General features: G+C 42.6%; 2 protein-coding genes across 15 annotated transcripts in view; one reads left to right on the forward strand and one right to left on the reverse strand.

The window, feature by feature from the left end:
* Positions 1–9,340, forward strand: part of LOC103708303 (spindle assembly checkpoint component) — a 19,940-nt gene extending 10,600 nt beyond the window's left edge. For 2 of the 10 annotated variants that reach the window (XM_039117774.3, XM_088717956.2), the window contains 3 exons: positions 4,272–4,411; positions 8,588–8,676; positions 8,844–9,340. In XM_039117774.3, coding sequence (XP_038973702.3) covers positions 4,272–4,411; positions 8,588–8,676; positions 8,844–8,973 — 359 coding nt within the window. In that variant the 3' untranslated portion in view covers positions 8,974–9,340. Of the gene's footprint in view, positions 1–4,271; positions 4,412–7,155; positions 8,158–8,571; positions 8,763–8,843 lie in introns of those variants that run through there. The other 8 variants (XM_039117775.3, XM_088717957.2, XM_088717960.2 and 5 more) reach the window with 6 other exon arrangements.
* A 13,049-nt stretch (positions 9,341–22,389) lies between these two features.
* LOC120105386 (putative disease resistance protein RGA3) lies at positions 22,390–26,818 on the reverse strand. 5 transcript variants are annotated; one of them, XR_016399812.1, is made up of 4 exons: positions 26,370–26,818; positions 23,324–26,157; positions 22,841–22,916; positions 22,390–22,736 (listed from the first exon to the last, which is right to left on the reverse strand). XR_016399812.1 is itself a non-coding variant. In XM_088717964.2 (3 exons), the coding sequence occupies exons 1-2, from the start codon at positions 26,658–26,660 to the stop codon at positions 22,897–22,899; spliced, it is 3,357 nt and encodes a 1,118-aa protein (XP_088574090.1). In that variant the 5' UTR covers positions 26,661–26,817; the 3' UTR covers positions 22,390–22,736; positions 22,859–22,896. The 5 variants fall into 5 exon arrangements, 2 of the variants coding, with proteins under 2 accessions (XP_088574090.1, XP_088574089.1); XR_005507752.3 differs by having other exon boundaries at positions 23,324–26,817; XR_005507751.3 differs by having other exon boundaries at positions 22,390–22,740; positions 23,324–26,817.
* Between the last annotated feature and the right edge of the window lie 319 nt (positions 26,819–27,137).

The raw sequence follows: 27,137 nt of genomic DNA on the forward strand, positions 1-27,137 counted from the left end.
GATGATGTTCTTATATCTTTGTCAAAAAAATATTTGGCTTTATTAAAATTTCTTGAAAATTCTAAAATGAGAGACACTATTATAAATATTTACCTCATTATGGATATTTTTGGGTTATACTATTTACTCATAAGTGCAAATGTGCAATATATTCTTTGATAATAGTGGATTTATGGGTAAATTTATCTTCTTTTTTTTTAAAAAAGGCATTGTATAGACCTTATCATTTTCTTATAGGCCTCATGATGGAACAGGCAAGAAATGAAGCTTTGTGGGGTGGGAGGTGGGGCTCTCCCTCAGTTTTGAAAATATCTCTATTGTACTTCGAAGGTCCCTTCCCCTAAAAAGAAAGAAGAAAGAAAATATAGAAAAGAAAAAGGAATGACTTTCCCTTAACATGGGTGCATGGTGGGAAATTTTTGTCAAGAAGTGGAATATGAAGCAAGGACTCAAGTGCTAGTCCATGTCATGGCATGTTAGGCTGCATCAACTCCTCTAAATTTTGAAAATATTTCTATTGTACTTCTTGTGCCACCTACCTCAAGAAAGAAAGGAGAAAGAAAAATAAAATATATACAGTCCTTTAGTATTGGTGCATGGTGGGAAATATTTCAAACGAGTGGAATATGAATAAATAACTCAAGTGCCAGTCCATTGCCATACGAGTTTGGTGTTGGTACTAGGCACATAAATGTGACCCTGCATATCGCAGGGTATTTTAACCCTATGCCCGACTTTGCTACTGTAGCATAGGTTGATACACTTTGGTACCAAGGTCTTTTTATCTATGTATCTATTTATGTATTGCATGGCAAAGCATGACATGGTATGTGACGTGCTAGCCATTGGCCAATGTGCCCATCAACACCGACACTTGAATAATTGGTAGAATAAATTAGTGTGTTGTCCTTTTGATACCATAAGTATGGGTGTGACAAAGGTTCACAATCTCGGTATTAAACCTCGTACTAGTACCATGTTGGTATAGTGTTGGCACTCCCAGTATGGGGGTAGGTTCGGTGTACCAATATTTAGTATGCCACCAAACCCAGTATTGGCTTGCACCGGTACTGTAAATTATACACATCGATAGTGTGAAACTTGTGTGACACCCTTAATTTATTAGTCTACAAGACTACAATCACATTATTCCTATGACACGGCACAAAGTACCCTATCTAACCCTATGGAGTAGGTCCAAAGTACCACATTTAACCCTTGCAGAATAGTTCCAAAGTACTACATTTAACCCCTATCCAAAATAGCTCATGCAACCTTGCGAAGTAGGTTCGATGTAATCAAATTATGAAATATCAAAGTGCCACGGTATAATCCATATTAGTAGGGTCTAAAATGTAGCCAGATTGAGAGTCCAAAACAGATTAATCATGATTCCAAATATTTACATGTTCCATTCATTTTGATTTCTAAGTCATAACAGTGGCACAAAGAGTTACCAAATTTCCAAATATGCGTAATTTATTCAAGAGTTTCAAACATTCACAAAACATGCAAGGTTTTAAGAGTTGTTACAAAGGACATCCAAAGGTACGTGGTTTCAGAGGTTTCATGCAAAGGTTTTCAAGAAATTCAACATAATTTTCAAATCATGACAATAATCCATAATTATGGAAGCACATATTTTTAAAAGAAACTCAGAAGTTTCAATATCATCATCATCTTTACTTGCTTGATTCAAATTTGCATGTATATAAGGAGCCAAAGTACGTTGTACCAGCTCGAATTGAGTGGTACGGGGCGTACCGTATCGGTTTAGTACCGGTACTCGGTACAGATGGCATACCGACACTTGGTACATCAAAAAAAATTTATATCGTACTGTACTATACCGTACTGTACCATACCGTACCGTTACTGTGCTAGTGTGGCACTGGTACAGGATCTGGCGAACCTTGCGAGGAACATTCGGTAAGAACAAAGGTTGAAATTTTGGATTTGTGCCTTGCCAATAGCTAACTAATACTGTACCATATCGTGACATTCATGTCACATGCTGACAAGAAAGCATTGGTACTGATGCGTGTTCATGGTGGCATGCATCCTGTGCTAACCAATGCTTTGTGCTGACACCGTATTAGCTTGGCATGATATGGATGGTCGTCCGAAACTCCTTGCCTTTGGTACAAAAACATGCAATTCATCAAAAACAGTGTTTTATAATTTTCAAGTTTGCAATACAATATAAAAATATAATTTGGATATATAGGTTGAGGTTGCTTACCAAACTTGCTAAGTCCAACAAGAGTCTTTTTACTTGAATACAATCGTATCCTACACCAAACAGTTACAAACAACCTATACCATAAAACCTAATCTCTAGAGCCCTTTTATAACTTTAAATACATCATCAAAATCCACATTATTCCTTCATCCAATTAACCCCCAAAATTTCATGCAAGACAAAAAAATCATAACTAATAAAACGAAACTCCAAAAATTATGAAACTCGGTGAAAAATATTTTAAATAGATAGGAGAGCTAATTTATAGTTAGCTTTTTAGCCAGATCGGTGCTCCCGATAGACACTATCGATTTTAGATCTAGACTTTCTTTACAATAATAGTTGTCCACAATTATCAAAATATAGCTCCATTTTGATGTTGGTCTTATTGGAATCTCTAGAATATGTGAATTTTAGCGATGTAGGCCATATCACTGGAAACTCGTCGGACATGACTGACAACATAAACCTAGACCTAGGTTTTTCCCTAAATCAACTGCAAAACTACAACATACCACCAAATTAAATGTAATGGGTTTGGCATTTACCTTAATCAGGCATGTACCTAGAAACTAGGGCCTCAAATCCATGTTCTTCCTGCTCAATATGGTGATGATCTCTCCCTACACATAGAACATGCCATTATGATTGGATTAGGAGGAAAAAACTGCAATAAAGAGGGAAAGAGAGTGGAGATGGAATCTCATCAAACAGATGAACAAAATGGTGAAAGATAGGAGGAAGAAGGGGGAAAGAGGGGCAGATTGAAAGACAAGAGAAGGGAGGAGCAAGGGCGGGTGAGCAAGAGAGAGAGAGGAAAGAAGAGAGTGAGAGTGAGAGGGAGAGAGATGGAAAGGAGGGAGGAAGTTGGAGGAATGGTTGCCGAACAGTGGCGGAACAGGAGGTGGTGGCAGTGGTGATGCTTGGGTGGAGAAGAGAAGAGGAGAAGAGCAAGGGAGTGAAGGGGAAATGGGGCTGGGGTGCATGCATGAGAGAAGAGAGCAGTGGTGGGTCATGTGTGTTGTGTTTTGGTTCGGTTCCAAGCCCAAGCTACAATGTGACTCTCATGTTGCTTGGAATCTTGGACAAACTTTTCTCAGGAATTTGGAATCGAAATTATAATAGTGAATACATCTGATTCTACCTGGTTGAGGCTACCTCATAGGGTGGAGCAACGTAGCCTGGATTAAGGAGAATGTGGTGATGCTTGAAGAAAGAAACATGTCATTTCTTCTCTCTCTCTCTCTCTCTCTCTCTGTATGTCTGTGTGTGTAGGTGTCGGTCTCCTCTTGCCTAAGCCAGTTGACCTTGGTTGGCAGTCCCATGATCAAATTAATGTGGAGCTGCTGATACAGGGAACTACTCTTAGAGGGTGTACATGGTGGCTGGAAGCGAGCACTCTAATAGAGTCAATTTATGGCTGTTTCATTGAGAGATCATCATTTTTTTTGACATATAGATTATGTTAACTATTTTTGATTTTCAAAAGGAGTTTCCTGATGAAGTAGTCCATTGAAGGGTGGCATCATTATTAGAGCTGGTGACACCATGAATTTCTTCTCCTTTAGGGTATGTGGAATTGCACATTTGTTTTGCTTTTATGCTCTTGCTTTTCCTAGTTTTTCCTCTCTGTCAAAGATTTGAAATACATACTTAATGTCCATTCTTTCTTTAATTTTTCTTTTAGTTTGAAATATTAGGGTGAATATTTTGCTCTTGCTTATGTGGCAAAATTACCAAGCATTTTATATAAACCAAAATTTATAAACCATGTAGTTCTTTTCATGTACCCCAGTCCTTAAATATCTCTTTCAGATTGTTTCTGTGAGAAATACAGTGACTTATGCTGCCATCTGCAAATTCTTTTCAGATTGTTGAATAATAATAGATAGTTCAACAGATAATTGGTGTCTCACTGTGATTTGGTCAATGTAATTTCTCTTTTAAAATCTGTAGTTATATTATATGATAAAATCCCTTATTCCTAATTCTGGTCTCTTTTTTTGATTCTGTTACATCATCCTTTAAGCAGACAAATATAATAGTTGCAACCAAGTTCTTGATGTGCAAGATGCTCTTAAAGATTTGAAGGATAGGATTGAGTGTATCAATGCTCAGATGCATAAATCAGAAGATGAGTACCAAAGAGAATTACATTATCATGATGAGGTTGTTTTTCTTTTCTTTTCTTTTCTTTTTCTTTTGATGCCTTATGTATATTTGCTTGAATTACTTGACTTCAACATTTAATGTTAAATTTTCTGTTATATCATCCTGCATAGACAGATAATGCTGAACATTTCAACTGTTGAAACACTCAAGGAACTGAAAAATCTACAACTTTTAGCTATATCTTTTATCATTCAAACTTGCAATGTCTAATTGTTCATTTTCAAAGAAACTCTTCCAATTTTTATAGTAAGAAATCATAAAATGAATTAATGAATCATTATGAGTGTCAAATTCCCATTGTTTTTGTGACTATGGAAAATATTAATGCTTAATTGCACATCACTTAAAAGGAAAAAAATTGATACATAATCTCTAGATCTTTTTTGGAGTTACATTGTTCAATTCTATACTAGAATGGAGGAGCTTCAGACTTCTTATTTACGGCATTACAAAGACAACTTTAAAATGCGGAACGTAGATGTGATGTTTCTCTGAAAGTGGGTATATAAGATGGAGTCAGATAGGTAGATCAACGTTCCAATCTTATGAAGGATTTGTTTATGGAAAGTGTGCAGCATAAGAGAGACAGTTTGATGAAGGAAAAAGGTGTCAAATTGCTACTTGCTATTGGTTCTACTTTCATCTCTCACAAGAAAAATGTAACAAATTACTAAAGACCCTAGTACAGATAAATGATTTTTCAGGAAGCTTTCTCTGTAAGTCCAGTTTGGTACATAATCAATTTTTTCTTCAGACCTAGATTACAAAATATAGCCTGGTGTCTAGGAGATGTCAGCAGCAATCCACCTATGGAAGTGCAAAGAGAAAAGGCCCCATGAACAAATGGTGAATCCTCCACCTAGAGCACTAATTACCTTCAGGAAGCATGGATCAACTAACTTCAGTTGGTATTATTCATTAAAAAAAGGACTGGTTTTCAGTTTGGATCTTTACTTATAGCTTGTGCAATATCAGAAATAAATTCATTATAGCACCTTCATGTCCTTTTTAGTAGGAATGCCATGACCTTAGCTGTCATATCTGCATGCTCCTTCACTTTATGAGAGGTCAAATGGACACTTTCTGGTCTCTCTTGCTTCAATCTCCGCTCCTTTAGATGGACCATTTTTCCTTTTGTGTTACAATGAATTTTGAATGGTCCATATTCTGGTGGAAAATACTTAGGCACAAAGTGCATAATAAACGACTTGGACATGTCAACTTCTAATGATTTGACTTGGGATGCTATGTCTCTCATCTCCATTTTGTTCTTGTGCATACCACTAGAGCCGTCATGCCTCATGGAGGAGAGTTTAGACATTAGGATGCTTGTCAATACTTTTGCCGGAGCTAACAAATTGCTCTTCAACTACATTTAAAAATTCCTTTGCAGTTATAAGAGCAGGAATAGATTCTTGAATATTTCTGGAGATATGGCTTTGTATGAGTAAAGACTTAAGCGGCTAGACCGCTTCCACTTCTCATACAACTTTCTATCCTCAAGCATGCTAGAATCCATGGGAACAGGTGGCATATCCTCACAAAGTGTTAGAATCCATGGGAACAGGTGGCATATCCTCACAAAGTGCCAGGTCTAAATCCATGCACTCCAATGTTGAAGTAATTCTATCTTTCTACTCGAAAAATATGAACCATTCCCTATGTGATCCAGTAAGAGAAACAACATTAGAGAGAAAAGCTGCAAATATGATCCTTGCTTACTATTAATATTACACGCTATAGGGCATGCAAACCAAATCCAAATTACATTAGAGAGAAAAGCTGCAAATATGATCCAAATTCCTTCTTGGTTTGCACGCTATAGGGCATGCAAACCAAATCCAAATTACTAACCAATGTAACACTTTTTCTAAATTATAGGCTACTATGCAGTAACATGCTTATCCACGTGATGAAGCTATTAATAAAATCATAATAATCAAGAAGTTTTCGAGGCCTTCAGGTGACAAAAACCAAGTTAGTAATTATACACTATATCAATTTTAAATGTGATGGCTTTGAGGTCAGGCCACTACATCCGAATTCATAGTGCAATTTTAATGTCACATATAATGTGGTAATTATTAGGCTCTTTATTTGATTAAACTTTACCACATCGTAATAATATGGGATGCTTCGCTTGTCACCGTAAGGAAGGAAGAGTACAATAATCAACTATATGCCATCATGTAAAGATGCTTTTTCTTGTCTTTACCCTCAAATTACCCTCAAATTTGACGTGAGAAAATTTCTTAAAAGTTTCTTTATGATCCAGTATAATAGAATAGAAAATTGGCCAAGAAAAGGGATCCAAAGAGCCAAAACAACACATAAATAAAGCTGTTACAGTTAAATCTGGAAAAATAGAATATAACATTCAGGTTCCCTGAATATGAAAACTGTTACAGCAATGGTTCTGAATGAATAAAAGTCTGCTATCAGGGAATAGATTTAAATTCTGGGTCAAAAATTCTTTTGGCTTCCAGCTGACTTTGACTTGGGGTTCAAGAAACCAACAAGGATTTCTCTTTTTCTCTTCGACCTTCCCACTAAAGTTGGATCCATGGGATCCCATCACCAATCAAGGCTTGGTATTGATTAAGGCCTGGTTAGAAAAGAATAAAGATTCAAGCAAAATAATTATAAAAAATTATATTTAATAAAATGATAAAACATGGTTCCCATGAAGCCAACTGAGTATGCTCTCACAAAACCTAACTGCACCACGATCTTTGCTGCAGGCAGGCACTCAGCCAGTCCAGACTATGCAAGCAGAGACAAGAAGCATGGAACTCGATGGGAAAATTCATGGAACTTTTATGCTTTCAAGTTACTGGAGACCAAGCCCTACGAGTTTATAGTTTGCTTTCCGTACCCATCAAGGAAATCCATGGTCTTAATAGGACTCCTACTCTAAAGTCCTGGTAGGACTTAACTCTTGGCCCACTTAAGCTTGTTGACTCATCAGCCCAATCCTAATACAGATAGACTTTGATCCAAAACCCGAACAATTGACTTGTCAAGTATGGGCCACTATAGCCTGGCCTGATTTTGGGAGGCTCTAACACTGTTTAAACACCAGTTCAGTGTAGAAGATGGTTCAGGATCTACAGGCTGCCTCACAATCTTGATAATCGTTGGTCCTTGGTCTACATGAGCTGTCATTGTTTTCCTCTTCTTTCTTCACTAAAGTGCTCTTGTTTCAAAAAAAATGAGTAATGTAGCCATCTTCCAGCATCAATTATATGATCTAGAAAACAACATGGACTCAAAAATTAGGTTATTAGGTTAGCTTTTAACTATATATGCACTCATTTTGGCACGAATTCTGGTATCATGCTTTAAGAATGAGATACTAGATACTACATGGTCAAAGGTCAATTTTCTGTAGTCCTCATGATTTATGATTAAGTTCTGATGCTTTGTAAGTGAGTCGAAGGCCCTTTGCATTATCATTTGGGTCCTGTAAGTAATATTGCTGATGTGTATTTGTTTCAGTAAAAAGGAAAACCAGCTTTAGCTGTTTCATAATGGATGAATCTCCAGTTAAGCTCGAACTCCTTTCAATGGCTTTTTGTATTCCACACATTCTGTTGATAACGGTCACCTTCACTCTAGTCTATAATTTGTAAGTTCATTAGGTATGATGCCTGTGTAAGTTTGTCTTAAGCATCAAAAGGATTCTGGGAAAGTTGTATTATGACTCTCTTCTGAAGATATATAAATAGACATTCTCATGTTCATCATGACCTTGCTATGGTGTTTACTTATCTGCAATCAAATTAGAATATGTAACAGGTGAAGGTTATTACTAAATTTTGTGCCAACATTATCTGATGTAGATCTCCATGTACACTAGTGTAATTTTGGGGTCTAGATTTCAGAATTCAATACTGCCAGTGGTGTTGCTACATAAATGATTAGAAACAGCTCGTAAGTATATGGTGAACTTCAACTGTGCAAGTTTCTGTTTATTTGTGGCTGAAGAATGGCTTCAAGTCATTGATGCTTGTTCCTATTCCATGAGCCATACCCTTTCTTTTAGATGGAACAAATTTTAATTCAAGCTACTTTCGAAATAGTCTATGCTTGTATCGTCTGTTGCAAATTTTGATTTCTTGTAAGATGTGTTGGGAATTAATCCATTTTATATCTAGAGAGTATCACTTGCAGGTTTCCAAGGAGCTACCCAATGTTAAAAGAAGAGGGTTCCTTGTGGAGGCTATTTTGGGAGAAATGAAACTGCTGCAAGAGCTAGCAGGATATCCTTTGTTTTTGTCTAGACTTCTCTTATCATCCCTCAAATATTTATGTTTAATACATGAAGAACAACTTAGTGAATTGATATTAATAATTTTTACCTCACCTTAAGATAATTAAGATGCCATTCTACACTGTTTGGACAAACATTTTCTCTAACTAGAAACAAGCAGACTAATGAACTGGAGAAGGCTTATGCTTCAGCTGGGGGGGAGTTACAGAGGAGGTATGTATGTCCCAGATGTGGTTGTAACAACATGGGAGACTTGGGAGGAGCTGAAGCTATTGAAAATAACTGATTTTTTTTCATATGAAGAACTCAAGTCCTGTATATGCAGCAAGCAAGCAGAGCATGTAGTGGCAGATGCTTGGGTATATATGCCATGGACAATCTTGGTACATTCATGTCTTAGTGGTCATTTTTGTTTGCTTCTGCTATGCTCTTCAGCAGGACATGTAAGAAAAAGTGAAAGGAGAGAAAAGGCAACAACATGATCTTGTTTGCTATCAACTCCTAAATGATCCTGCCATTCATGTAAGACTATAATGCAGCTTTCATGCCGGTGCTTTACATTAGTGAAGCATTATTGTTGCATTCGTAGGAAAAAAATGAAACTTGCTTTGTGTACTCGCACACAAATCGCCTTGAATATTATTTTGCTTCTGACATGCTTACTGGACTGGAAAAATTTTGGCACTCATATCATATAAGGTTGTTATATAGCTGGCCATTTTCTGAAAAAATCATCCTCCAGGCTTGGTATAACCGACTTGACTTGGACCACCTGAACTTGCATGTTTAAAATGCATCCCTTCAAATATTTGAAGAAGGTTCCTTTTGGAATGAGAATAAGAAGAGTGGGATTTTGGGAGTTATGGGTGGTGTTGCCACGGAATCTAGACTGAGATGGGAGTGTAGTTCGGATGATCCTAAAGTCGGCTGGAGGCAAGCTGAACAAGCTAGTTAAGGCATTGGGCATTGGTTTTTTTTGCTAGGTGGTCTGCAAGAAGTTTGTTTGCTAGAGAATTTTTGGTAGGGATCATTCGATGCCTAAGTCAGAATAATAAGACAACAGTATGGAAGGGAGAAATTTTAGCAGAGTATTGCCTTTGTGAATAGTATTGCATATTCTGTACTTTAAGTCCCTTTGGCTACCCTCTTTATATAGGGGAATCAGTTTTGTCGTTATCTAAATCGACATGATGTGCAATGATGCTAGGCAGCGGTTGGTGGTACGACTGCGGCACACGGTCAGTTCGTATGGATTGAGCGCGGCGTAGGTCTGACGTGGGATGTGCGGCGGCTATGACTGTGGACTGCAAGGGCTGTCTGTCCTTGTCGACGCATGTTGATGGTTCTCCTCAACTGGCGACTTCTTAGTTAGAGCCAAAGTCGTTCACTTTGGTTCATGTGCGAAATCAGGAGGTCGGTCTGGCCCGAGGTCGAGGAGTCCAATATTTTCTCCATCATTTGCCTCCCACTTTCAAGGCCAAACTGCATTCCTATTTGGGTGATGAAAGTCGAGCAGTCGCTTCTATTGAGGGTGAGATTTTTGTCAGAGGCATTTAGTGCGCCAACTGGTCTTCTCGAAGTGTTGTTGGATCCGAGCTATCCAAAGAAGCAATTAATGCAGCGATCTACTCGGATCGCCCGTGTCATACCTTAGGCTGACATGTGGCCCAATCTACTCGGGTAGCCGGACCGGTGCTCCGATTGGGGCCGTTCATGCCTATAAGGCATCCCTAACCCTCAGACTCTACCTTTTGCTCCATCTGCCCCTCCGTTCGAGTACCCGAGCATCCAGGATTCTGGGTGGTGTTCCGTTTTGCTCCCGATGTCGGCGTCTTCCATGTTTCTCCATCTTTAGTGGGTTTTCGCTTTTTGATGTTCGGCCCTTTCTTGTCTTCTTCTTTGTCTTCACTCCGTCTTTCTTTATCTTTTTCTAGGTCTTTCCCTTCGTCTTTCTCCTGTCACCATAAGGGGGGCTGAGGCCATTGCCTCGGGGGAGAGTCGTCCGTCTAATGGCTCTTCTCGAGGTCATCAGCCTTCACCCTCGGGTGAAGCTGAGTTTGAGGTCTGGCCGGGCCCAGACTATGATGTATGCGTCCTTACTCAGGAGGAAATGGACCTCATCCGAGCTCAATACTTTGTGCCCCCCGAGTTCATCTTCGAGCTCGCCCGTCCCGATGATCGGGTGACTAACCCGCATCCTTCTCAGCTTGGCTTGTATAAGGAGACTCTATAGGCTGGGCCAAGACTTCTTCTCCACCCCTTCTTTATGCAACTGATGGGGTCCTACAACTTTGTTCCAACCCAACTCGTACGAAACTTTTGGCAGGTCTTAGTCGGTTTTCTCTCTCTTTGTTTCCTTCGGAGCATCTGAGCCTCGGTCCCCCTTTTCTGAGGGTGCTTCACCCTAAAGAGGCATCCTCAAAATAGCAATTGATGACATTTTTCTCCTTAGAAAGACTGCCACTTGCTCTGAGGTACTCCCTCTTCTATCCATGGGTGGAAAGGGAGGTTCTTCTTCGTCCACTCCAAGTAGCCATAGAAGTTTGACACCATGGGGAGGGCACCTCAGAGATACTTGAATCGGTCCTCCTCGAGGTTGTCCAACGATGATCAGAGGGCCTTGGACAGGCTTCTAGAATCTCGATCCAAGTTTTCATCCTGCAGGAGCTGTTGTCCGAGAAAGCTCTGATTAAGGCCGGTTTGAGCCCGGCCGACCCCTAGGGTAAGTTTTTCCTGGGTTTTCCTATCTTTTCACCTCGGTATTGTGAAGTAACTTTGTCTTTGATTTTGCAGCTCTTGTTGCCATGAAGTTTGATTTCTCGCTGATTCGCGAAAGGAGGAAGGTGAAGAATTCGGCTGTGACCACCGGGCTCCTTGAAGGAAAAGGTCGAGGGGGAAGTCCTCCTCGGCTCGTGCCACCAAGGCTACCGTCGAGGTCGGCGTCAAGGCCTTGGTTCCTGAAGTTTTCTATGAGGTGCCTATTCCTCAGGGGGAGATTGTAGAGCCCGACTCCAAGGTCGAGGTCGCTCAACCAGCTGGGTTAGCCCCTCCGGAAGGGGTTGTATTTGCTGGACCCTACTTTGACACTCTACCCCCACGCCAACCATCTCCTAAAATCTGCGCATTGGGTCGATCGGACCCCAAGTTGTCCGCCCTGGACGGGGAGGACACTTCAGCCCCGACCCATGTGTCTTGGACCTACTCTTCGGATCGCGCAGTTGAAGAATCTGTTTCGGCTCTAGAGACTCCCAAAGTGGCGAGGGAGCTGGTCCAAGCCATGCAGCTCGGAGACAACAGGGAGCTCGTATTCTCCCTCGATGCCACCGATTTCTTTGATGGGGCCTATGCCACGATTATTCGGATGAGTTTCATAAATCTTTACCAAGTTACTTTCCTCACTAAATGAGTTCCTCTTTTCTTGAGCATGCCCTTAAGGTCAGCTGCGTGTATGAGAGGATCAAGACGCTCTCGTGGCACATCTTGGAGTACAAGGCGAGGGTGGAGATCCCCAAGGAGCATACCCATCCGGTTGAGGCGAGGGCGGAGATTGCTTGTGAAAGTGATCCTATGATGCTAGTAGTGATAGCATGCTGAAATTTAAAACTTTTTCAATTTTAATGGTTGTACCTATTTGGGTTGCCTACGTACCCCTTCACAAGGGGGATCAAGCCATATATAGATTTTTTAATTTTGAAATTCGTAGTGGAAAAATCGAATTAAACATTTTAATTCTAGCATGTATAAGAAATCAAATTTCAAAGTACCCCTACAAGTATTCATGATCAATATGCCGGAATCGTTTAAATTATTATGCTAAAATTATTGCATAATTAATTTCAGATCTGAAATGAGATTACTAATTAAGTTCTAAACTCAATTAATCTAACACCCAACTAATCTTCGAATGCCCATTGAATAGGCTCTGAAGATTACTCTGTGAAGAGCCCCAAAAGTGGTTTAATCCTCGGAAATTGGAACCTGTAAGAGATACAACTTTGGATCTAGATTCATACCTTTATGAAATATGAAAGTAATGGATCCGATGCTCGAGCTTCATAGACACACACTCGTCTGGCCTCTACGAGTAATCCACGTGAAGCTCTTGGAGTGATCTAATCTCGCGGAAGTGCTAGCTTGCGCAGGATCTTCCTTTGCTGAGTTTTGATCTTCCCGACGCTATCAACTTTTGATTCGCCTTCTTGGAAGAACTTGGAGGAATGGTTAGTAGGGATTGAAGAGGACTTAGATCTGATCTAAAGGCTCTTATCAGGGATCCCTAATAGCTATGGAAATATGAACTTAGAAGATGATCTAATGGCGAGAGGGAAGAGGGTAGGCAGATTTTTTCTTTCCATGCACTAGGCCTTTTTCCTTTCCTTTTTCTTTTGCTTCTTCAATTCGACCACCAACTGATGGAGGTCTTTTTATTGTTGCCATCCCCTCTAACTTCACTCCTCTTCACACGCCAACCATCCCATATTTGGGAAGGATTTTGTGGGGTTTTGAATTTGAATTCAAATGCTTGTTTCATGCGCCATCATCATGATGAAGCTTGATCTAATCAAGGCCATTCATCATGTCGCCCATTCCCTCACTCCATTCCATCTCCCACGCCCACAATCTGATGGTTAGAGGATCTTTTGGAGGTGGGTGGAGTTTGAATTCAAAATTCAAACTCAAATGCAAATGGGAGAGAGAGATACATACATGTGTCATGGCGCCATGAAGATGTGCTGCATGATATCATTCAAATTTATTTCATGATCTCTTCATGTCGCCCCATCAAATGGATGGTCCCTGATGTTGCCACGTGTCACATGGTGCCAATAAATAATTTAAATAAATTTTTAATCATATTAAAATTTAATTCATGGCACCATGATTGAACAAGTGACATATGGACTTCGAAATCCGAACAGTTCAGATCAAACCTATTTAATTCGATCAAATCCTAACAATTAGTGAAGTCTAATTAGTTTGGGTTAAACCTAATCCAATTAGGTCAAACCCTAATTAAGCACAAATTGAATCTAATTCAATTTGGTCAACTTAAGTCCTTTTAATTCAGACCTAATCCAAATAGGTCAAAAATCCTGATTGAGCCCAGAATTAAATCCAATTCAATTTGGCTTATCCTTAGTCCAATTATTCAATCAAATTGAGTTTATTAGTAATCTAATTACTAATTAATCCTTCAATAATTACTTTAATTATTTTATAGAATAATTTGCCAATCGAATTGACCAAATTATCCCTGAATGATTCTCAACCATCCATCAGCTATCTTGATCAATTAGAAAACTTCTATGCATGTGACCTCATAGGTTCGAACCTAAGCTGGTAGTACGAAAATGATTTTCTGAACTAATCGATGTGACCATCTAGCAATGGTACCCAACATCCGGATAGGCCGAATATATGCGAAGCAAATATTCTGGAATTCTGGACTATGGTTACTGTATAATTCATCCATTTGACTCCTAATGCCAAGATGACCTCAGAGTTCTGTTAACTCTGTAATCGGTGCATTCATGATGTGATTCAACTTTAGAAATCCTGTGACTCCTCACAAGGATTATCCTGGCCAAGATTTTGCTAAATTAAACACAAAGCATTATCTCCTGTTTTCATGAGGGGTCAATTCTATCTTGACTCACACACCTATTTCATAAGTACTTGACTGCACCTAGTAACCTTCCGTCCCAGAATTAGAAATTCTGCTAGTCCGGTACCAAAGTACAGTGAGTTGTTTGCTAATCACTATGGTGATCTCAGGTCTGAGGGATACTTATACCCATATCCACTCGGAACATCTCTTGACAGTAGAGCGTTTCGAAATTGGTCACGTTCAGTAAAATATACTCCTATACTTCATCTGTGTGACATATCAGTATCTCCACACTTCTTGGTTAAGAAGACAACCAACGTATATATCTTACAACGACCTAATCTCGACAATGCTGTCGTCCTATTAATAGCATATCATTTGGTCGCGAACAGGTTTAAGGACTTGAAGATAAATCCTTCTTTATCATAAAATAAGTCCTAAGGACTTCATCATATAAGAGTTCATTTGAAGATGTACAATGAAATGATAAATAATGCCAAATAACACTTTATTAATTTGTCAATTCATTTACAAAATTCAATCATCAACATGCTGACGATTGACACTTAGGATACAATTTCCAGCAGCTTGGCGAGGGCTTGGCAGGCCGAGCTGAGGGCGAAGATAGCTGAAGATAAACTCGGATCGGCGGAATTACATGCCTTAGCCATGCAGACCCAGACAATGATCATTGAGGGGCAATGGTCCTCGGACAGGGAGGCCTATTGTACTTTTGAGTAGAAGGTCTTAGAGCTTGCCGAGAAGTTGGTCTAGGTCGAGCGAAAGGCCGCCGAAGCCATGAACGAAGTCATTCATGCTAAGGCGAAGGTTGCGGAGGTGGTCAAAGAATACTGCGATTTCGAGGAGTTCAAAGAGGATGCCTTGGAGACTGCAATCGACACCTTTGGGAAGGGCTTCACAGAATGCCAAGCTCGGACACAACAGCTCTTTCCAAGGATGGACTTCTTCAGTCTTGATGACGACGATGATGACAACGAGGGTTATGAAGATGGTGATGAAGGCGACGACCCCGAAGTCTTCGAAGATGGCAAGGTTGGTGGCAGCAACGGTGAAGGTGTCGAAGGGGAGAGGCGAAGGAGCTGATCCAGGGGGATGCGCTTCTTATCCTAGATCTTGGTCTTGACCTCGCAGATCACGTGTGAGGATCCGACCCCTCGGGCGACGACCTTGTAGGCAAGGATCTTCATGAAGATCTACATGTTTTCAACCGAAGGAAATTGGGTACCTCGGTAGCGGTGGGGGCGGTGAAGGCGACGAACGAAGCCCTTTACCTCAGCATTTTTGCTCTTTCTTTTGCTTGGGTGAGCCGGCTCAATGTACTCTTCTTTTTATTTGGCCTCTGCTGAGGTCAGCGTAAAAATTCACAACTTTATCGAAAACAAAGATTTTTCGAAGTATATGACTCCGGTCTTGGTTTGCATCGTGTTGTTGTTTGCTCTTTGTTTGAGATTGTGCCAAGCCTCGACCTTTCACTGTAGCTCTTTTTGCTTGGTTTCTGTCGACATTAATATTCGTACCAGATGATAATATAAATAAAGAATTTTTTGAAGTACCTGGCTTTGATTTTTACTTGTCATTTTTATCTTTATTCGAGTTTAGGTCATCTCGCCGAACCCTTCTCCTCGGCTAATTTTCCTAAAGTCCGGTTCTCGAGGAGTTTCGAGTGGGCCTGATCTTGACGAGGTCGATGCCTCCTTTCATCTCTGGAGTATGCTCCTGGAGGCATCTTTGGGGTTGGCTATCTAAAGAAAATTTGAATGGGTTCAATTTTCTTATCTCCGGAGTATGCTTCTGGAGGCATCTCTGGGGTTGGCTACCTAGAGAAAATTTGAGTGGGCTAGATCTTCTCATCTCTAGAGTATGCTTCTAGAGGCATCTCTGGGGTTGACTACTAGAGAAAATTCAAGTGGGCTCGATCTTCTCATCTCCGGAGGATGCTTCCGGAGGTATCTCTGAGGTTGGCTACCTAGAGAAAATCCGAGTGGGCTTGGTCTTCTCATCTCCGGACTGGGGTCTCAGAGGAATCCCGAGCGATCTCGGTTTAAGGAGGCCCTAGGCATCCTTGGAGAGTCTCCTTTATTGGGGCCTAGGCATCCTCGAGGTGTCCCAAGCAGAGCATGCTTGTCATGATTGTCCAATCTGGAGACAAAAATATAACAAGAGAATCTTTTATTAGAGACGAGCCTGGAGTACAATGGACTTTACTGACAATAGACGCGTAGGTTGTCGGAGTTCCATGTTTGTGGAATAGAAGTGACGTCGAGCTATTGCAGTCGATATGCTCTCAGTCGCACAACTTCGGTTACTCAGTATGGGCCTTCCCAATTTGGGCTCAGCTTTCTAAGTTCTCCTAGTCGGGATGCTTCTTGGAAGAGCTTGCTTTTGACCCTTGAGTTATAGTACCGAGTTGTTCTTCACTGGTACGCCGCTATGTGGATCCAAGCTCGCTCTCGGGTTTGTTCTTATAGGTCGAGGTTGGCTCAGAGTTGGTCCAAATTTTTTTGATTGTTGAACACTCGAAGTGACGGAAGTCCGATCTCTAGTGGGATCACTGCTTCTATTCCTAAGGCAAGGTTGTAGGGTGTTTTCCTAGAGGGACTCGAGATGTAGTCTGTTATGCCCATAGGACACTGTGGAGCTCTTCAGTCCATAGCCCTTTTGCCTGATCCAGTCTTGCTTTCAGCCCTTGCAAGATCGTCCGATTGGTCACTTCAGCCTCCTTGTAGGATCGGGGGTGGGCTACCTAAGTGAATTAGTGATTGATTCCTTGCTTGGTGCAAAACTCTCTGAACTAGGCATTGTCGAATTGACGCCCGTTACCGGTGATGATTATTCGAGGAAGCCCGAACTTGCAGATTATGTTCTGCCAGACGAATTTCTGAGCTTTTGCCTCAGTAATTCGAGCAACTGGCTCGGCTTTTGCCCACTTGGTGAAGTGGTCCATGGCTACAAAAAAAAACTTGTGCTGCCCGGCTACACTAGGAACATTTCGAGATGTTAATCCCCTACTGCACGAATAGGCAAGGGGCATGGATCGGTGTCAATGGCATTGCTTGTCACCGTTGGACGTCATTGAGGAGGACATAATGGGTGGTCTGTCGCTTTATCTTGTGGGCTTCAAGCTGGTCCGTTGGTACCATTTTGTCTTTCAAGAAGCCGGCAAGTGGATCAATCCAGCTTGGTTTGATAGTGGTATTTAGCACAATCTCGAGTTCGTTGATACTTGGTGCCTCTAGGACTTCAAGGTAGGTGGCTTTGGTTAGCTCGACAATCTCTGAGGTGCCCAACTTTAACAGCAGGTCGGCTCTCGCATTTTCCATCCGAAGAATCTGTTGTATGTCAAAATTACAAAAGACTGAGGTGATGTCATTTACATTTTATAGATGCTTGATCATTGAGGGCCCCTAAGCCTCGAATTCTTCTTGTATTTGGCCGACCACCAATTGTGAATCGCTAAAGACCTTGAGTTATTGGACCCTAAGCTCCTTGGAGAGTTTGAGCCTGGTGATGAGTGTTTTATATTCGCACTCATTATTTAAAACAAGGACTCGAATCATAGGGTGTACTCGGTGATTAATCCTTTCGGGCTGGTAAGCATGAGCTGAACTTCACTGCCCCCCAAGCTTGATGACCCGTCCATGTGTAGAATCCACGGTTTCACTACGACATTCATCTTTTTAGGGAGCTTGGCATGATCCTAATTAGGGATAGTGCACTCCACTAGAAAGTCTATCAACACTTGCACCTTGATAGATGACTGAGGTCGATATTCCATGTCAAATTTTCTGAGCTCCACCACCTAGTTTGCTAGCTGTCCTCCATTTTCAGGCTTCTAGAGAACCTATCTCATCGGTTGGTCAGCCAAGACGTTGATTGAAGGGCTTGGAAGTATACTTAGATCTTCCGAGCTGAAATGATAAGGGCGTAGACCGTTTTCTCTAGTTTGGATTATCTAGTCTTGGCATCCCGCAAATTCTGACTTGTGTAGTCGATCGATTTCTGGCATCCCTACTCCTCTCAGACTAAAACCGAACTCACAATGGTGGGAGAAATGGCCTGGTATAGGTAGTGTTTCTTTGGCCTACGGTTTAATGAGAAGGGCCGATAAGCTAAGGTACTCCTTTAGTTAATCGAAGGCCTCTTGATACTCCTTGATCCATTGGAAGTCTTTCGGGTGCTTCAGGGCGTTGAAGTAGGGGAGGTAGCGTTCCACAGATTTGGAAACGAATTTTATAAGTGCGGTGATCTGTTCAGTCAGGCACTGGACTTCTTTGACGGTCTTCGGGGGTTGCATCTAGATGGAAGAAATATTGGACACCTCGACCTCGGGCCAGATCGACCCCTCTGACTTCAGACATGAACTGAGGTGAACGACTTCATCTCCAACTAAGGAGTCGCCAGCCGAGCAGATCCATTAGCACACATCGACAAGGGATGACGACCCAAACAATCGACAGCCTTGGCAATCTATAATCATGGCAGCCCCATGTCCAGCATCAAACTTACGCCGCGCTCTGCTCACACAGACTGATCCCTACATTGCGGTTGTACCACCGACTACTATTTGGCATCATTGCATGTCACGTCAGCCCAAGTAACAATAAAACTAGCTCCTCTATTTAAAGGGGTAGCTCGGGAGACTTGAGGTACGCAACATGCAATACTATTTAGGGAGGCGATACTCTGCTAAGTCTCTCATTTTTATATTGTTGTCTCGTTGTTCTGACTCAAGCATCGGGGGGTCTCCCACCGAAAATTCTTCGGCAAGCAAACTTCTTTGCATGCCTCCCTACGGAGGAGACTGGCACCCAATGCCTCAACGAGTTGCACAGCTCACCTTTCGCTGACCTCAAAGTTGTCCGAACTGTACTTCTATCTTGGTTTGAATTTTATGGGAACAGATTGGCGCTAGAGAAATGGCCCATCCTCAGCTACATCAACCCTAATCGAAGGGAGAGACAATCGGCATGAGGTCGCAAGGAACCCATGGCACATCGCGTGCTACGCAATGTCGCGCTCCAACCTCCTGAGGGTTGTTGAGAGCCCCGAACCCGCTCCGTCGGAATGACCCGCCGTGCTTGTGGATAAGGAGCAGTTCGACCTGCTCACTCAATAGGTATAGGCGTTGACCGTAGCGGTCTAGAGCCTGCAACAGGCAGTGGGGCAACCGGAGCTGGACCTACCAGAATTCGGCCAGCCTAGCCCCCGCTCTGAGCAATTGGCACACCATATGCACCTGGTCAGCTACTCCTCTTAAGACCAAGACCCTGAACCATTGTGTCAGAGTCGACATACCCAGAGGAGTGCCCCCGACCGAAAGAGGAAACAATGCGTTTCAAGTTATCAGTTTGGCGGCGATTCCGTCTGGAGCCTTTAGCCTGTTCATCTTGTGGAGCCCCCACTATAGTGGGAAGCCAACCTTGATAGGAGAATCAAGAAAATGGGTCGACAGATTTAGGCCCTTAAAGGATAAGCTTCGAGGGTGAGCAACCACTCAACTTTTCCTTGGAGCCTCCCTTTTTCCACCTCGATTCAAAATACCGTAAGTGGAGCCGTACGACGACACCTCAGTCCTTTAGATCACCTTGATAGCTTCAAGGCTCTCATAATGCAGCATGGAGCCACTGATGTCGTACTTTGCAAGGCGTTCCTTGCGACCCTTCGCAAAGTGGCTCAGTTCTAGTTTTCCAAGTAGAGCTGATCAAAACCCGGGCCGAGCCAGGCTCGGGCCGGGCTCTACAGCAGAAATTAGGCCCGATGGCTATGCCCAGGCCCGGCCCAGCCCGACTGTCGGGCTTAAATTTTTGTCCAGGCCCGATCCGACTTTATAAATCTGATTCTAGGCCCGTCTAGCCTGGCCCGACCCGATAGGCCCGACCCGACAGGCCCGATTTTTTCTTTGTTTGGAATATGGAAATGGGCCAAAATGGCCCGCCCAGGCCCGACCCGATTTTTTTGCTCGGGCCGCTTTTCTTGCCCAGGCCCGACCCATGGGCCTTTTTTTAATGCCCAAGCCCAAAAAATTTCGAGCCGGGCTGGGCGGGCCAGAAGGCCCGTGATCAGCTCTATCTCCAAGCTTCGGCCCAAATACATCCAATCCTTTGGGCAACTCGCTTGCCTCTTCGCGGCATACTTCGTCTCCAGCCGAAGACAACACCGTGGCTCAGACGCGCTGCTCGACATCAAGCAGAGGGAGAGAAAATTTCTCAGAGAATATGTCATCTGTTTTAACGTGGCTACATTGGAGGTCCACAACATGGACCAGTCGGTTATGATGTCTGCGATGAAGAGCGGCCTATAGCCGTCGAGCTTCCTCTTCTTCCTAAAAAGGCACTTTTCCGACGACTTTATTGAAATGTTGGCACAGGTTGACAAGTATGCCCATGTTGAGAAAGCCATGGCCTCCTGCAGCGTGTCTGCCAACAGGAGACCCCCCAAGGAAGCAAGAGGGGACACGAAAAGTAAAGAGAGCCGAGAAATATCTCACCTCGGCGTGAGAGGGGCTCGCGACGACCCAAGAGCCCCCTCCTAGAAAGTTTGAGAGGTACACCGCTCTTACTGCTTTGAGAACCCAGATCCTCATATAAATTGAAGGCCAAGGCTACCTACACTCTCCTTGTCGGATGAAGGCAATGACATTCAACAGGGATAAGAAGATCTACTGCTGCTTCCACCAAGACCATGACCACGACACCGAAGAGTGTTTTCGGAGCTGAGGCACTCATTCGACACGGGCGGTTGGGACGAGATTGAGACGTGATGTGAAATGATGCTAGGCAGCAGCCGGTGGTACGACTACTGTGCGGGGGTCAGTCTGCATGGGAAGAGCGCAACATAGGTCTGACGTTGATGTAGGGCTGCATTGATTACGGACTGCGAGGGTTGTCGATTGTTAAGGCCGTTAGCCTTTGTCTATGCATGCTGATGGTTCTTTTCGGCTGGCACTTCTCGGTTGGAGTCGAAATTATTTATTTTGCTTTATGTTCGAGGCCAGAAAAATTAGTCTGACCTAAAATTGAGATGTCTCATATTTTTTTTTAAGGGTCTGCAAGAAACATTAGAGTAGGTGGCCAAGAAAGGAGATTTGAAATTTAGAACAGTCCGCCCCAACAAAGCAGTAGTTAGCTCGATGAGAGAAGGACAGGGCGAACCCATGGAAGTGGGGAGACCTGGCACCTTGGGAGCTGAAAAACTGACAACACCTTAATCGCATTAAATGCCGAGCTTGCCAAGTCGTGGACTCGGCTCGGAGAGAGCTCACCCAGGTCATTATGGTTGGCCATTTTCCCGAAAAATCGTCCTAATTCGGTATAACTGGTTGGACCTATACCATCTGAATGTGCATGCATGAAATGCAGTTCTTCGAATAGTTGCAGGTTCCTTTTGGAATGAGGTTAACAAGAACGAATTTCTCAGTGAAAAAAAAGAAAAGAAAGAAAAAAGAGGTTAAGAAGAATGGGATGCTGGGAGTTCTAGGTGTCGATCTGCAAGAAAGCTTTAGAGTATTGTTTAACCAGTTATAAGGTGAGTTTATTGGAAGAAGAAAAGATGTCATGTGACCTAGTCTCAAGAGTTTATGAGAACATTGACAAGATAAGAGCCAGTCAATATTTCAGCCCACCTGGAATGCTGAATGGAAGCTTTACCAGGAGACTATTGTTCGTAGCAGAGGTCTGCCTCGGGTAACAGAGGAGGCTTTTATAAGATAGAAAGTATTGTAAGATGTGAATCAGAAGCAAACCAATCCTAACATGCTTCAAGAAAGGAGCAATGCTAATGTAACATGTAAAGCTATTTAAAAAATGCTTTAAGAATGAATCAGAAAAGTATAAGGTACTGCAGCGATTAAATGGGAGTCTTACTTTCCAGTAACGGTTGTTGAACATTTTGGAGAAGCTTTGGTTCATGAACAGCAGTATTGTTCAATTCCATCTGTCCATCTGTCCATCTGTCATATGTGGTAGAAATGTTGTACCTAGGGCTATCATTTGGTATGACTTATCTATTTTGGATTCTCTCAAAACCTCATCCTTCTCTCTTTTGAGGCAATTACTCTGTGTTTTGAACCACAAGTACATAAAGAAGTTTTGAAACTGATCGTGGGTTCATGACAAATCAAAGTACAGAGTATGGAACTTAGAATGTAACTGCATCAAAGTCCTCACAAGGAATACTGCAAGCACCAAAAGCCATGCTCCTGACACTTCCAAGATCTTGACTTATAAAGCACAAACACACACACACACACACACACACACACACACACACACAGAGAGAGAGAGAGAGAGAGAGAGAGAGAGAGAGAGAGAGAGAGCATCTGAAGCTATGCTCCTCATCATATGATACCCATCCGTGAGACTTTGCTGCTCCACATCACGATAGAAACATCAAACTATGAAATGAATTCATTGCCTTGATACCTGCCTTCATAACAAACCAATATGAAAAAAATATGTCAATCTAATGTAGCAAAGTAAAACATATGTTGTTTAATTGGCCTCAATAAGTATAACTTATTTGTTACCTTTATAGGATAGCATACCATGATAGAGGTGATGGCACCTTTGCAATCATTCCGATTTATTGCCCTGAGCTTTGCCCTGTAAAAAACCATGCGATATCATCAATTTTTTCCCCCTTTTTTTTGGGTGATGATGCGGTTTCGTCGATTTGGAACTAATTGAAAAAATATATATTGAATGAATCATTTAGAAATAAATTCGATATCAAGGAAGATATCATATATGGATTTCTAAAGGGGGAATCAATGGAGATACAACAAAATTTTCAGACTTTCGACTCTTACTATAAAACATATGAGAAATAAATTTTTTTGTGTAATTGTTCTTCTAAATTTAGAATCTCAAGCTTAACACTTGAAGATCAAATGTTGTATGGTATAGCTCAGAGAAATACAATCACAGAGTAACTAATTTTCGAAGCGGCTACGAGGCATATACCAAAACAAAAGAAGCGCGCTAGAAGAGCAACTAATTTGAGCTCGTACCTTCATACAGTGGGCGCGTGCTCTGATCTTCGTATTGAGGCTGAACTAGATGACCCACTAGTTGCTTATCAATCCATACCGAGAAGATGTGCTCAATCTTGGGCCAGTCTTCACCTTCCTCAACTTTGCACCGTCGCCCGAGCTCCGGACAGTTGTTGATGCTCAAGAACTGAAGTTTAGTTGGCAGACCATCATTTGGCAAGCATAAAAGCTGAGGACAGTCTGAAATCTCGAAACGCATGAGTGATGTCAGGTTCTTGAGCCCATCTGGTAGGTACTCTAGCTGCCCACAGTTCTGGATTTCCAAGTCTTCCAGCTTCCTTAGGTTCTGCAGTCCCCTTGGTAGTGCACGGATTTGAGAACAATGTTTGATCGCAAAATAGGTAAGGTCAGTGGGGAGCCAATTGTCTGGCAATGATACCAAGTGGTCACAGTAACTGATTTCCAAGCAGCGTATAGAAGCACGGCCAAGCTGGAGTTCTGAAGGCAAGCTTATTGTTGGCAACCCGCTGAGGGTCAGGGAGGAAAGAGAAGCGAGACTGGACCATGAGTCGAAAACCCAGTCGCCGCTGGCCTTCACCTCTAAAGATTGGAGCGATGGGAAGCTTCGCAAGCCAACTAATTTTGGGGATCCCTCAATCTCCAATTTTGACAGGGAAGGAAGATTATGAGTAAGTTGTCGAAGACCAGTGCAGTTCTTAAAAACCAGCTCTCGAAGCAAAGGAAGCAGGCAATTATCATATCCACACCAAACCTGCAAGCTGTGCATGCTCTCAAAATGTAGCTTTTGCAATGATGGGAAATTTCTTCTGTCATGACCACAAAATGAGCAATCCACAGTCTTCACTGAATCTATTCCTTTTACATAGAGTTCCTTCAGAAGTGGCAACTGTCCAAGCGGTGGGAGTTTTTCACATTTACCACAGTCGGAGAGCGACAAGATTACTAGATTGGAGAAGGAAGAATGCCATATCCAATCCGGAAATGAAGCACCTCCATAGCCTACTATCCTTAGCTCTTTGAGGTTAGTGTGAGGTTGGAGGCTATCCAGAACTTTCTCCTCATCCACACCGAGTGCATAGCTCCATCGTAGCTCTAACCTGTGAATGTATCGCTTTCCAGCTAAATTCGCCTCCTTGGCTTCTGCTGCTTTTGAAACAAAATGAAGGTTTGAAATTTGAAGCTCTCCATGGAGATTGTTCAAATCCTTCAGCTCTCTTAACCCACATCTATGCTGTGTACCTACAACAAATCTTGATAATGTTTGGAGATCAGTTAAAAGTCCAATTTTTGGTGGCATGGACCTCAGACTATTCCCTCTGGACATGGCAGCCTGTGCCATCACTGAATTTTCATCAAGATGCAGATCGAGATGGCGCAGTTTTCGGAGATTTCTTGTGCTCCAAGGCAACTCCAGAATATCACAATTTCTAAGACCCAATATCTGAAGATTGTAAAGGCAACCCACTGATTCAGGCAGCCTTCTAATATTTGTGTTGCGAAGCTGGAGGCACCGAAGGTGCTTCAAATCACCTATTGATTCAGGCAGCGTACTTATGCCACAGTTGCTCAGATCCAAGGTCCGTAGTCTTTCCAATCTCTTTGCAAGATTGCTGGGGACCCTTATCTCATGTGTTGTGGATCCACCAGCCAGCAGGAGCGTGTACAAGCCACTGTATCCATATAATGTCTTAAAAATATTCTTCCTTTGATTAGACAGAGGGGATTGCGTCGAGTTATCCCGCAGAAACCGGTCACAGATCAACGACAGATGCCGAGTCTTTGCAGAGAGATTGCATGGTTTGCCAAGCTCCGCTATACAACATTCCTCCCTTGATACATGTTGAGCAAAGTCATGAATAAGATTATGCATTTTGTACCTAGGTCGGCTGCTTTTATAGTCAAAGTGTGAGAACTGGAAGAATGACTTCTGCACAAGCGAATCAAAGTAGTAGCTGCCTATGTCTTCGATTCGTTCTCCCCCACTTGGCTGAATGAAATTTTGTGCTATCCACAGTTGGACTACGAACTCCTTCTCGAACTCGTAGCCTTTCGGAATTAAGGAACAATATGCAAAGCATGGCTTAAGATGTGCAGGCAATTGCTGGTAGCTCGAGCTAACCGCACGAGAGATGTCGCTGCTCCCACCAGAGAATTCCCACTTCTCGTCTTGGAGAATTGCTTCCCACTTGCTTCTGTCAGCTACCCTGCGCATCCTATGGCCCAAAGCAATCGCTGCCAGAGGCAAGCCCTTGCACTTGTTCACAATCCGTCTTCCGATATCATCTAGATCAGAAAATGCATTTGGATCTCGGGCAAATGCATACTGGCAGAACAAAGACCAGCAGTCATCATCTAATAAACCCTGCAAATAGTACGTAGTCGAGGTTCTCATAATATGCGCAGCTTCCTCACTCCTAGTGGTCACTAGTATCTTGCTCCCTTTGGCTCCATATAGCAAGGGGACTCTAAGCCTCTCCCATTCTTCCGTATCCTCATTCCATACATCATCTAAGACGAGCAAGTATCTCTTTCCAGCCAGCTTCTCCTTGAGGTGTTTCTGAAGATTGTCGAGATTGCTGAGGTCATATGCACAGCTATCTACGGATTCTATCATGGCTCTCGTGAGTCTTTTTACATTGAAATCATAGGATACATGAACCCACAGCTTGAGCTCAAAATATCTCTCTACGGCCTCATCGTTATAGACTACCTGAGCAACGGTGGTCTTTCCAATTCCACACATTCCATGAATGGAAACAACAGAAATGTTTCCACTGTCCTCCATCTGCGATGATACCAAGAGTTCTACTATCCTTTGCTTATCGCTTTCCCTGCCAAGAGGTGATGAAGGATTAAGTGAGCTGGTCTGACGAAGGTCGCCGCGCTCTTCTTGATTTCTCATTCCATTCCCCACTCTCAAGCCAAAGGAATTCCTTCTCCTTCCGATGGCATCTAGTTTATCGGCTATCTCTTTCATTCTATGGGACATTTTGAACCAGAACAAGCCACGCTTAGGATTGATGACAGACAAGGAGTTGCGTACCTGTGCGTATGGGATCAGACGCCGGCGTTGAGCTTCGGTAGCACACTCATCCAACACGTCGTTTGCATCATAGGCGACGACCCTGAGCTCGTTGAGCCACAATCCCACTGCGTGGTCAGTGCGCTGCCTCTCCTCTGCATCACGAAGGACAACTTGAATCATGGAGAGATTGTCCCTGAGATTTCTCAGTTCGTCCTCCACTCCCAAGACCAATCTCCACTCCTCTGATAGAAGAGTGAACAAGTTCTGAAACAAGACCTGCAGAAAGGCCGACAGAACCGCTGCATCCATGTGCTTCGTTGCTTGCTTCTCAGAGCCCCTGCGTCCACAAAAAGAGACGAAGAGGCAGCAAAAGAGGTAGGTTGAGATCTGGGGAGAGAGATTGTCTGAGAACGCTCGTGTCCACAGAAAAGAGACGAATGGGGGAAGCCAAAGAGTTGTCGGTCAGACCTCTTGCGTTGACCGACGTATATATTAACAATTAGGTGGATGCGAGGAAGGCTACTTTTGGGCAACCATCAAGCCGTCCGGACTTTGAGCTATCCTTTATGTCGGGAGCTAACCTCAGTTCATGTTCCTGGAAACTACTTTTGTAGAACGTAGATGACCAGAAAATGAGGCCGGACAATCACAGCCACATGTGATGGGGAACGCCGAGGATGCTGGAGTCAACTAAACTCCAACACATAGTTGTCTCTTTGTTTTTATGTGATGATATAAGTTAGCTTAGAATGTGTGAGGGTCAGTCCATTGACCGGCTTGCACATG

This window comes from Phoenix dactylifera, chromosome 3 (genome assembly GCF_051530095.1).
Source record: "Phoenix dactylifera cultivar Ajwa chromosome 3, Ajwa_hap1_PhDact_Kaust_v1.1, whole genome shotgun sequence".
NCBI lineage: Eukaryota > Viridiplantae > Streptophyta > Magnoliopsida > Arecales > Arecaceae > Phoenix > Phoenix dactylifera.

Excerpts from the sequence above, each read along its gene's own strand:
- LOC120105386 (XM_088717964.2), bottom strand. The coding sequence starts at position 26,660 with ATGGATGCAGCGGTTCTGTCGGCCTTTCTGCAGGTCTTGTTTCAGAAC. Across the intron at positions 22,917-23,323 it reads CACGCGCCCACTGTATGAAG|GGCAAAGCTCAGGGCAATAA; the intron begins GTACGAGCTCAA and ends GGTTTTTTACAG.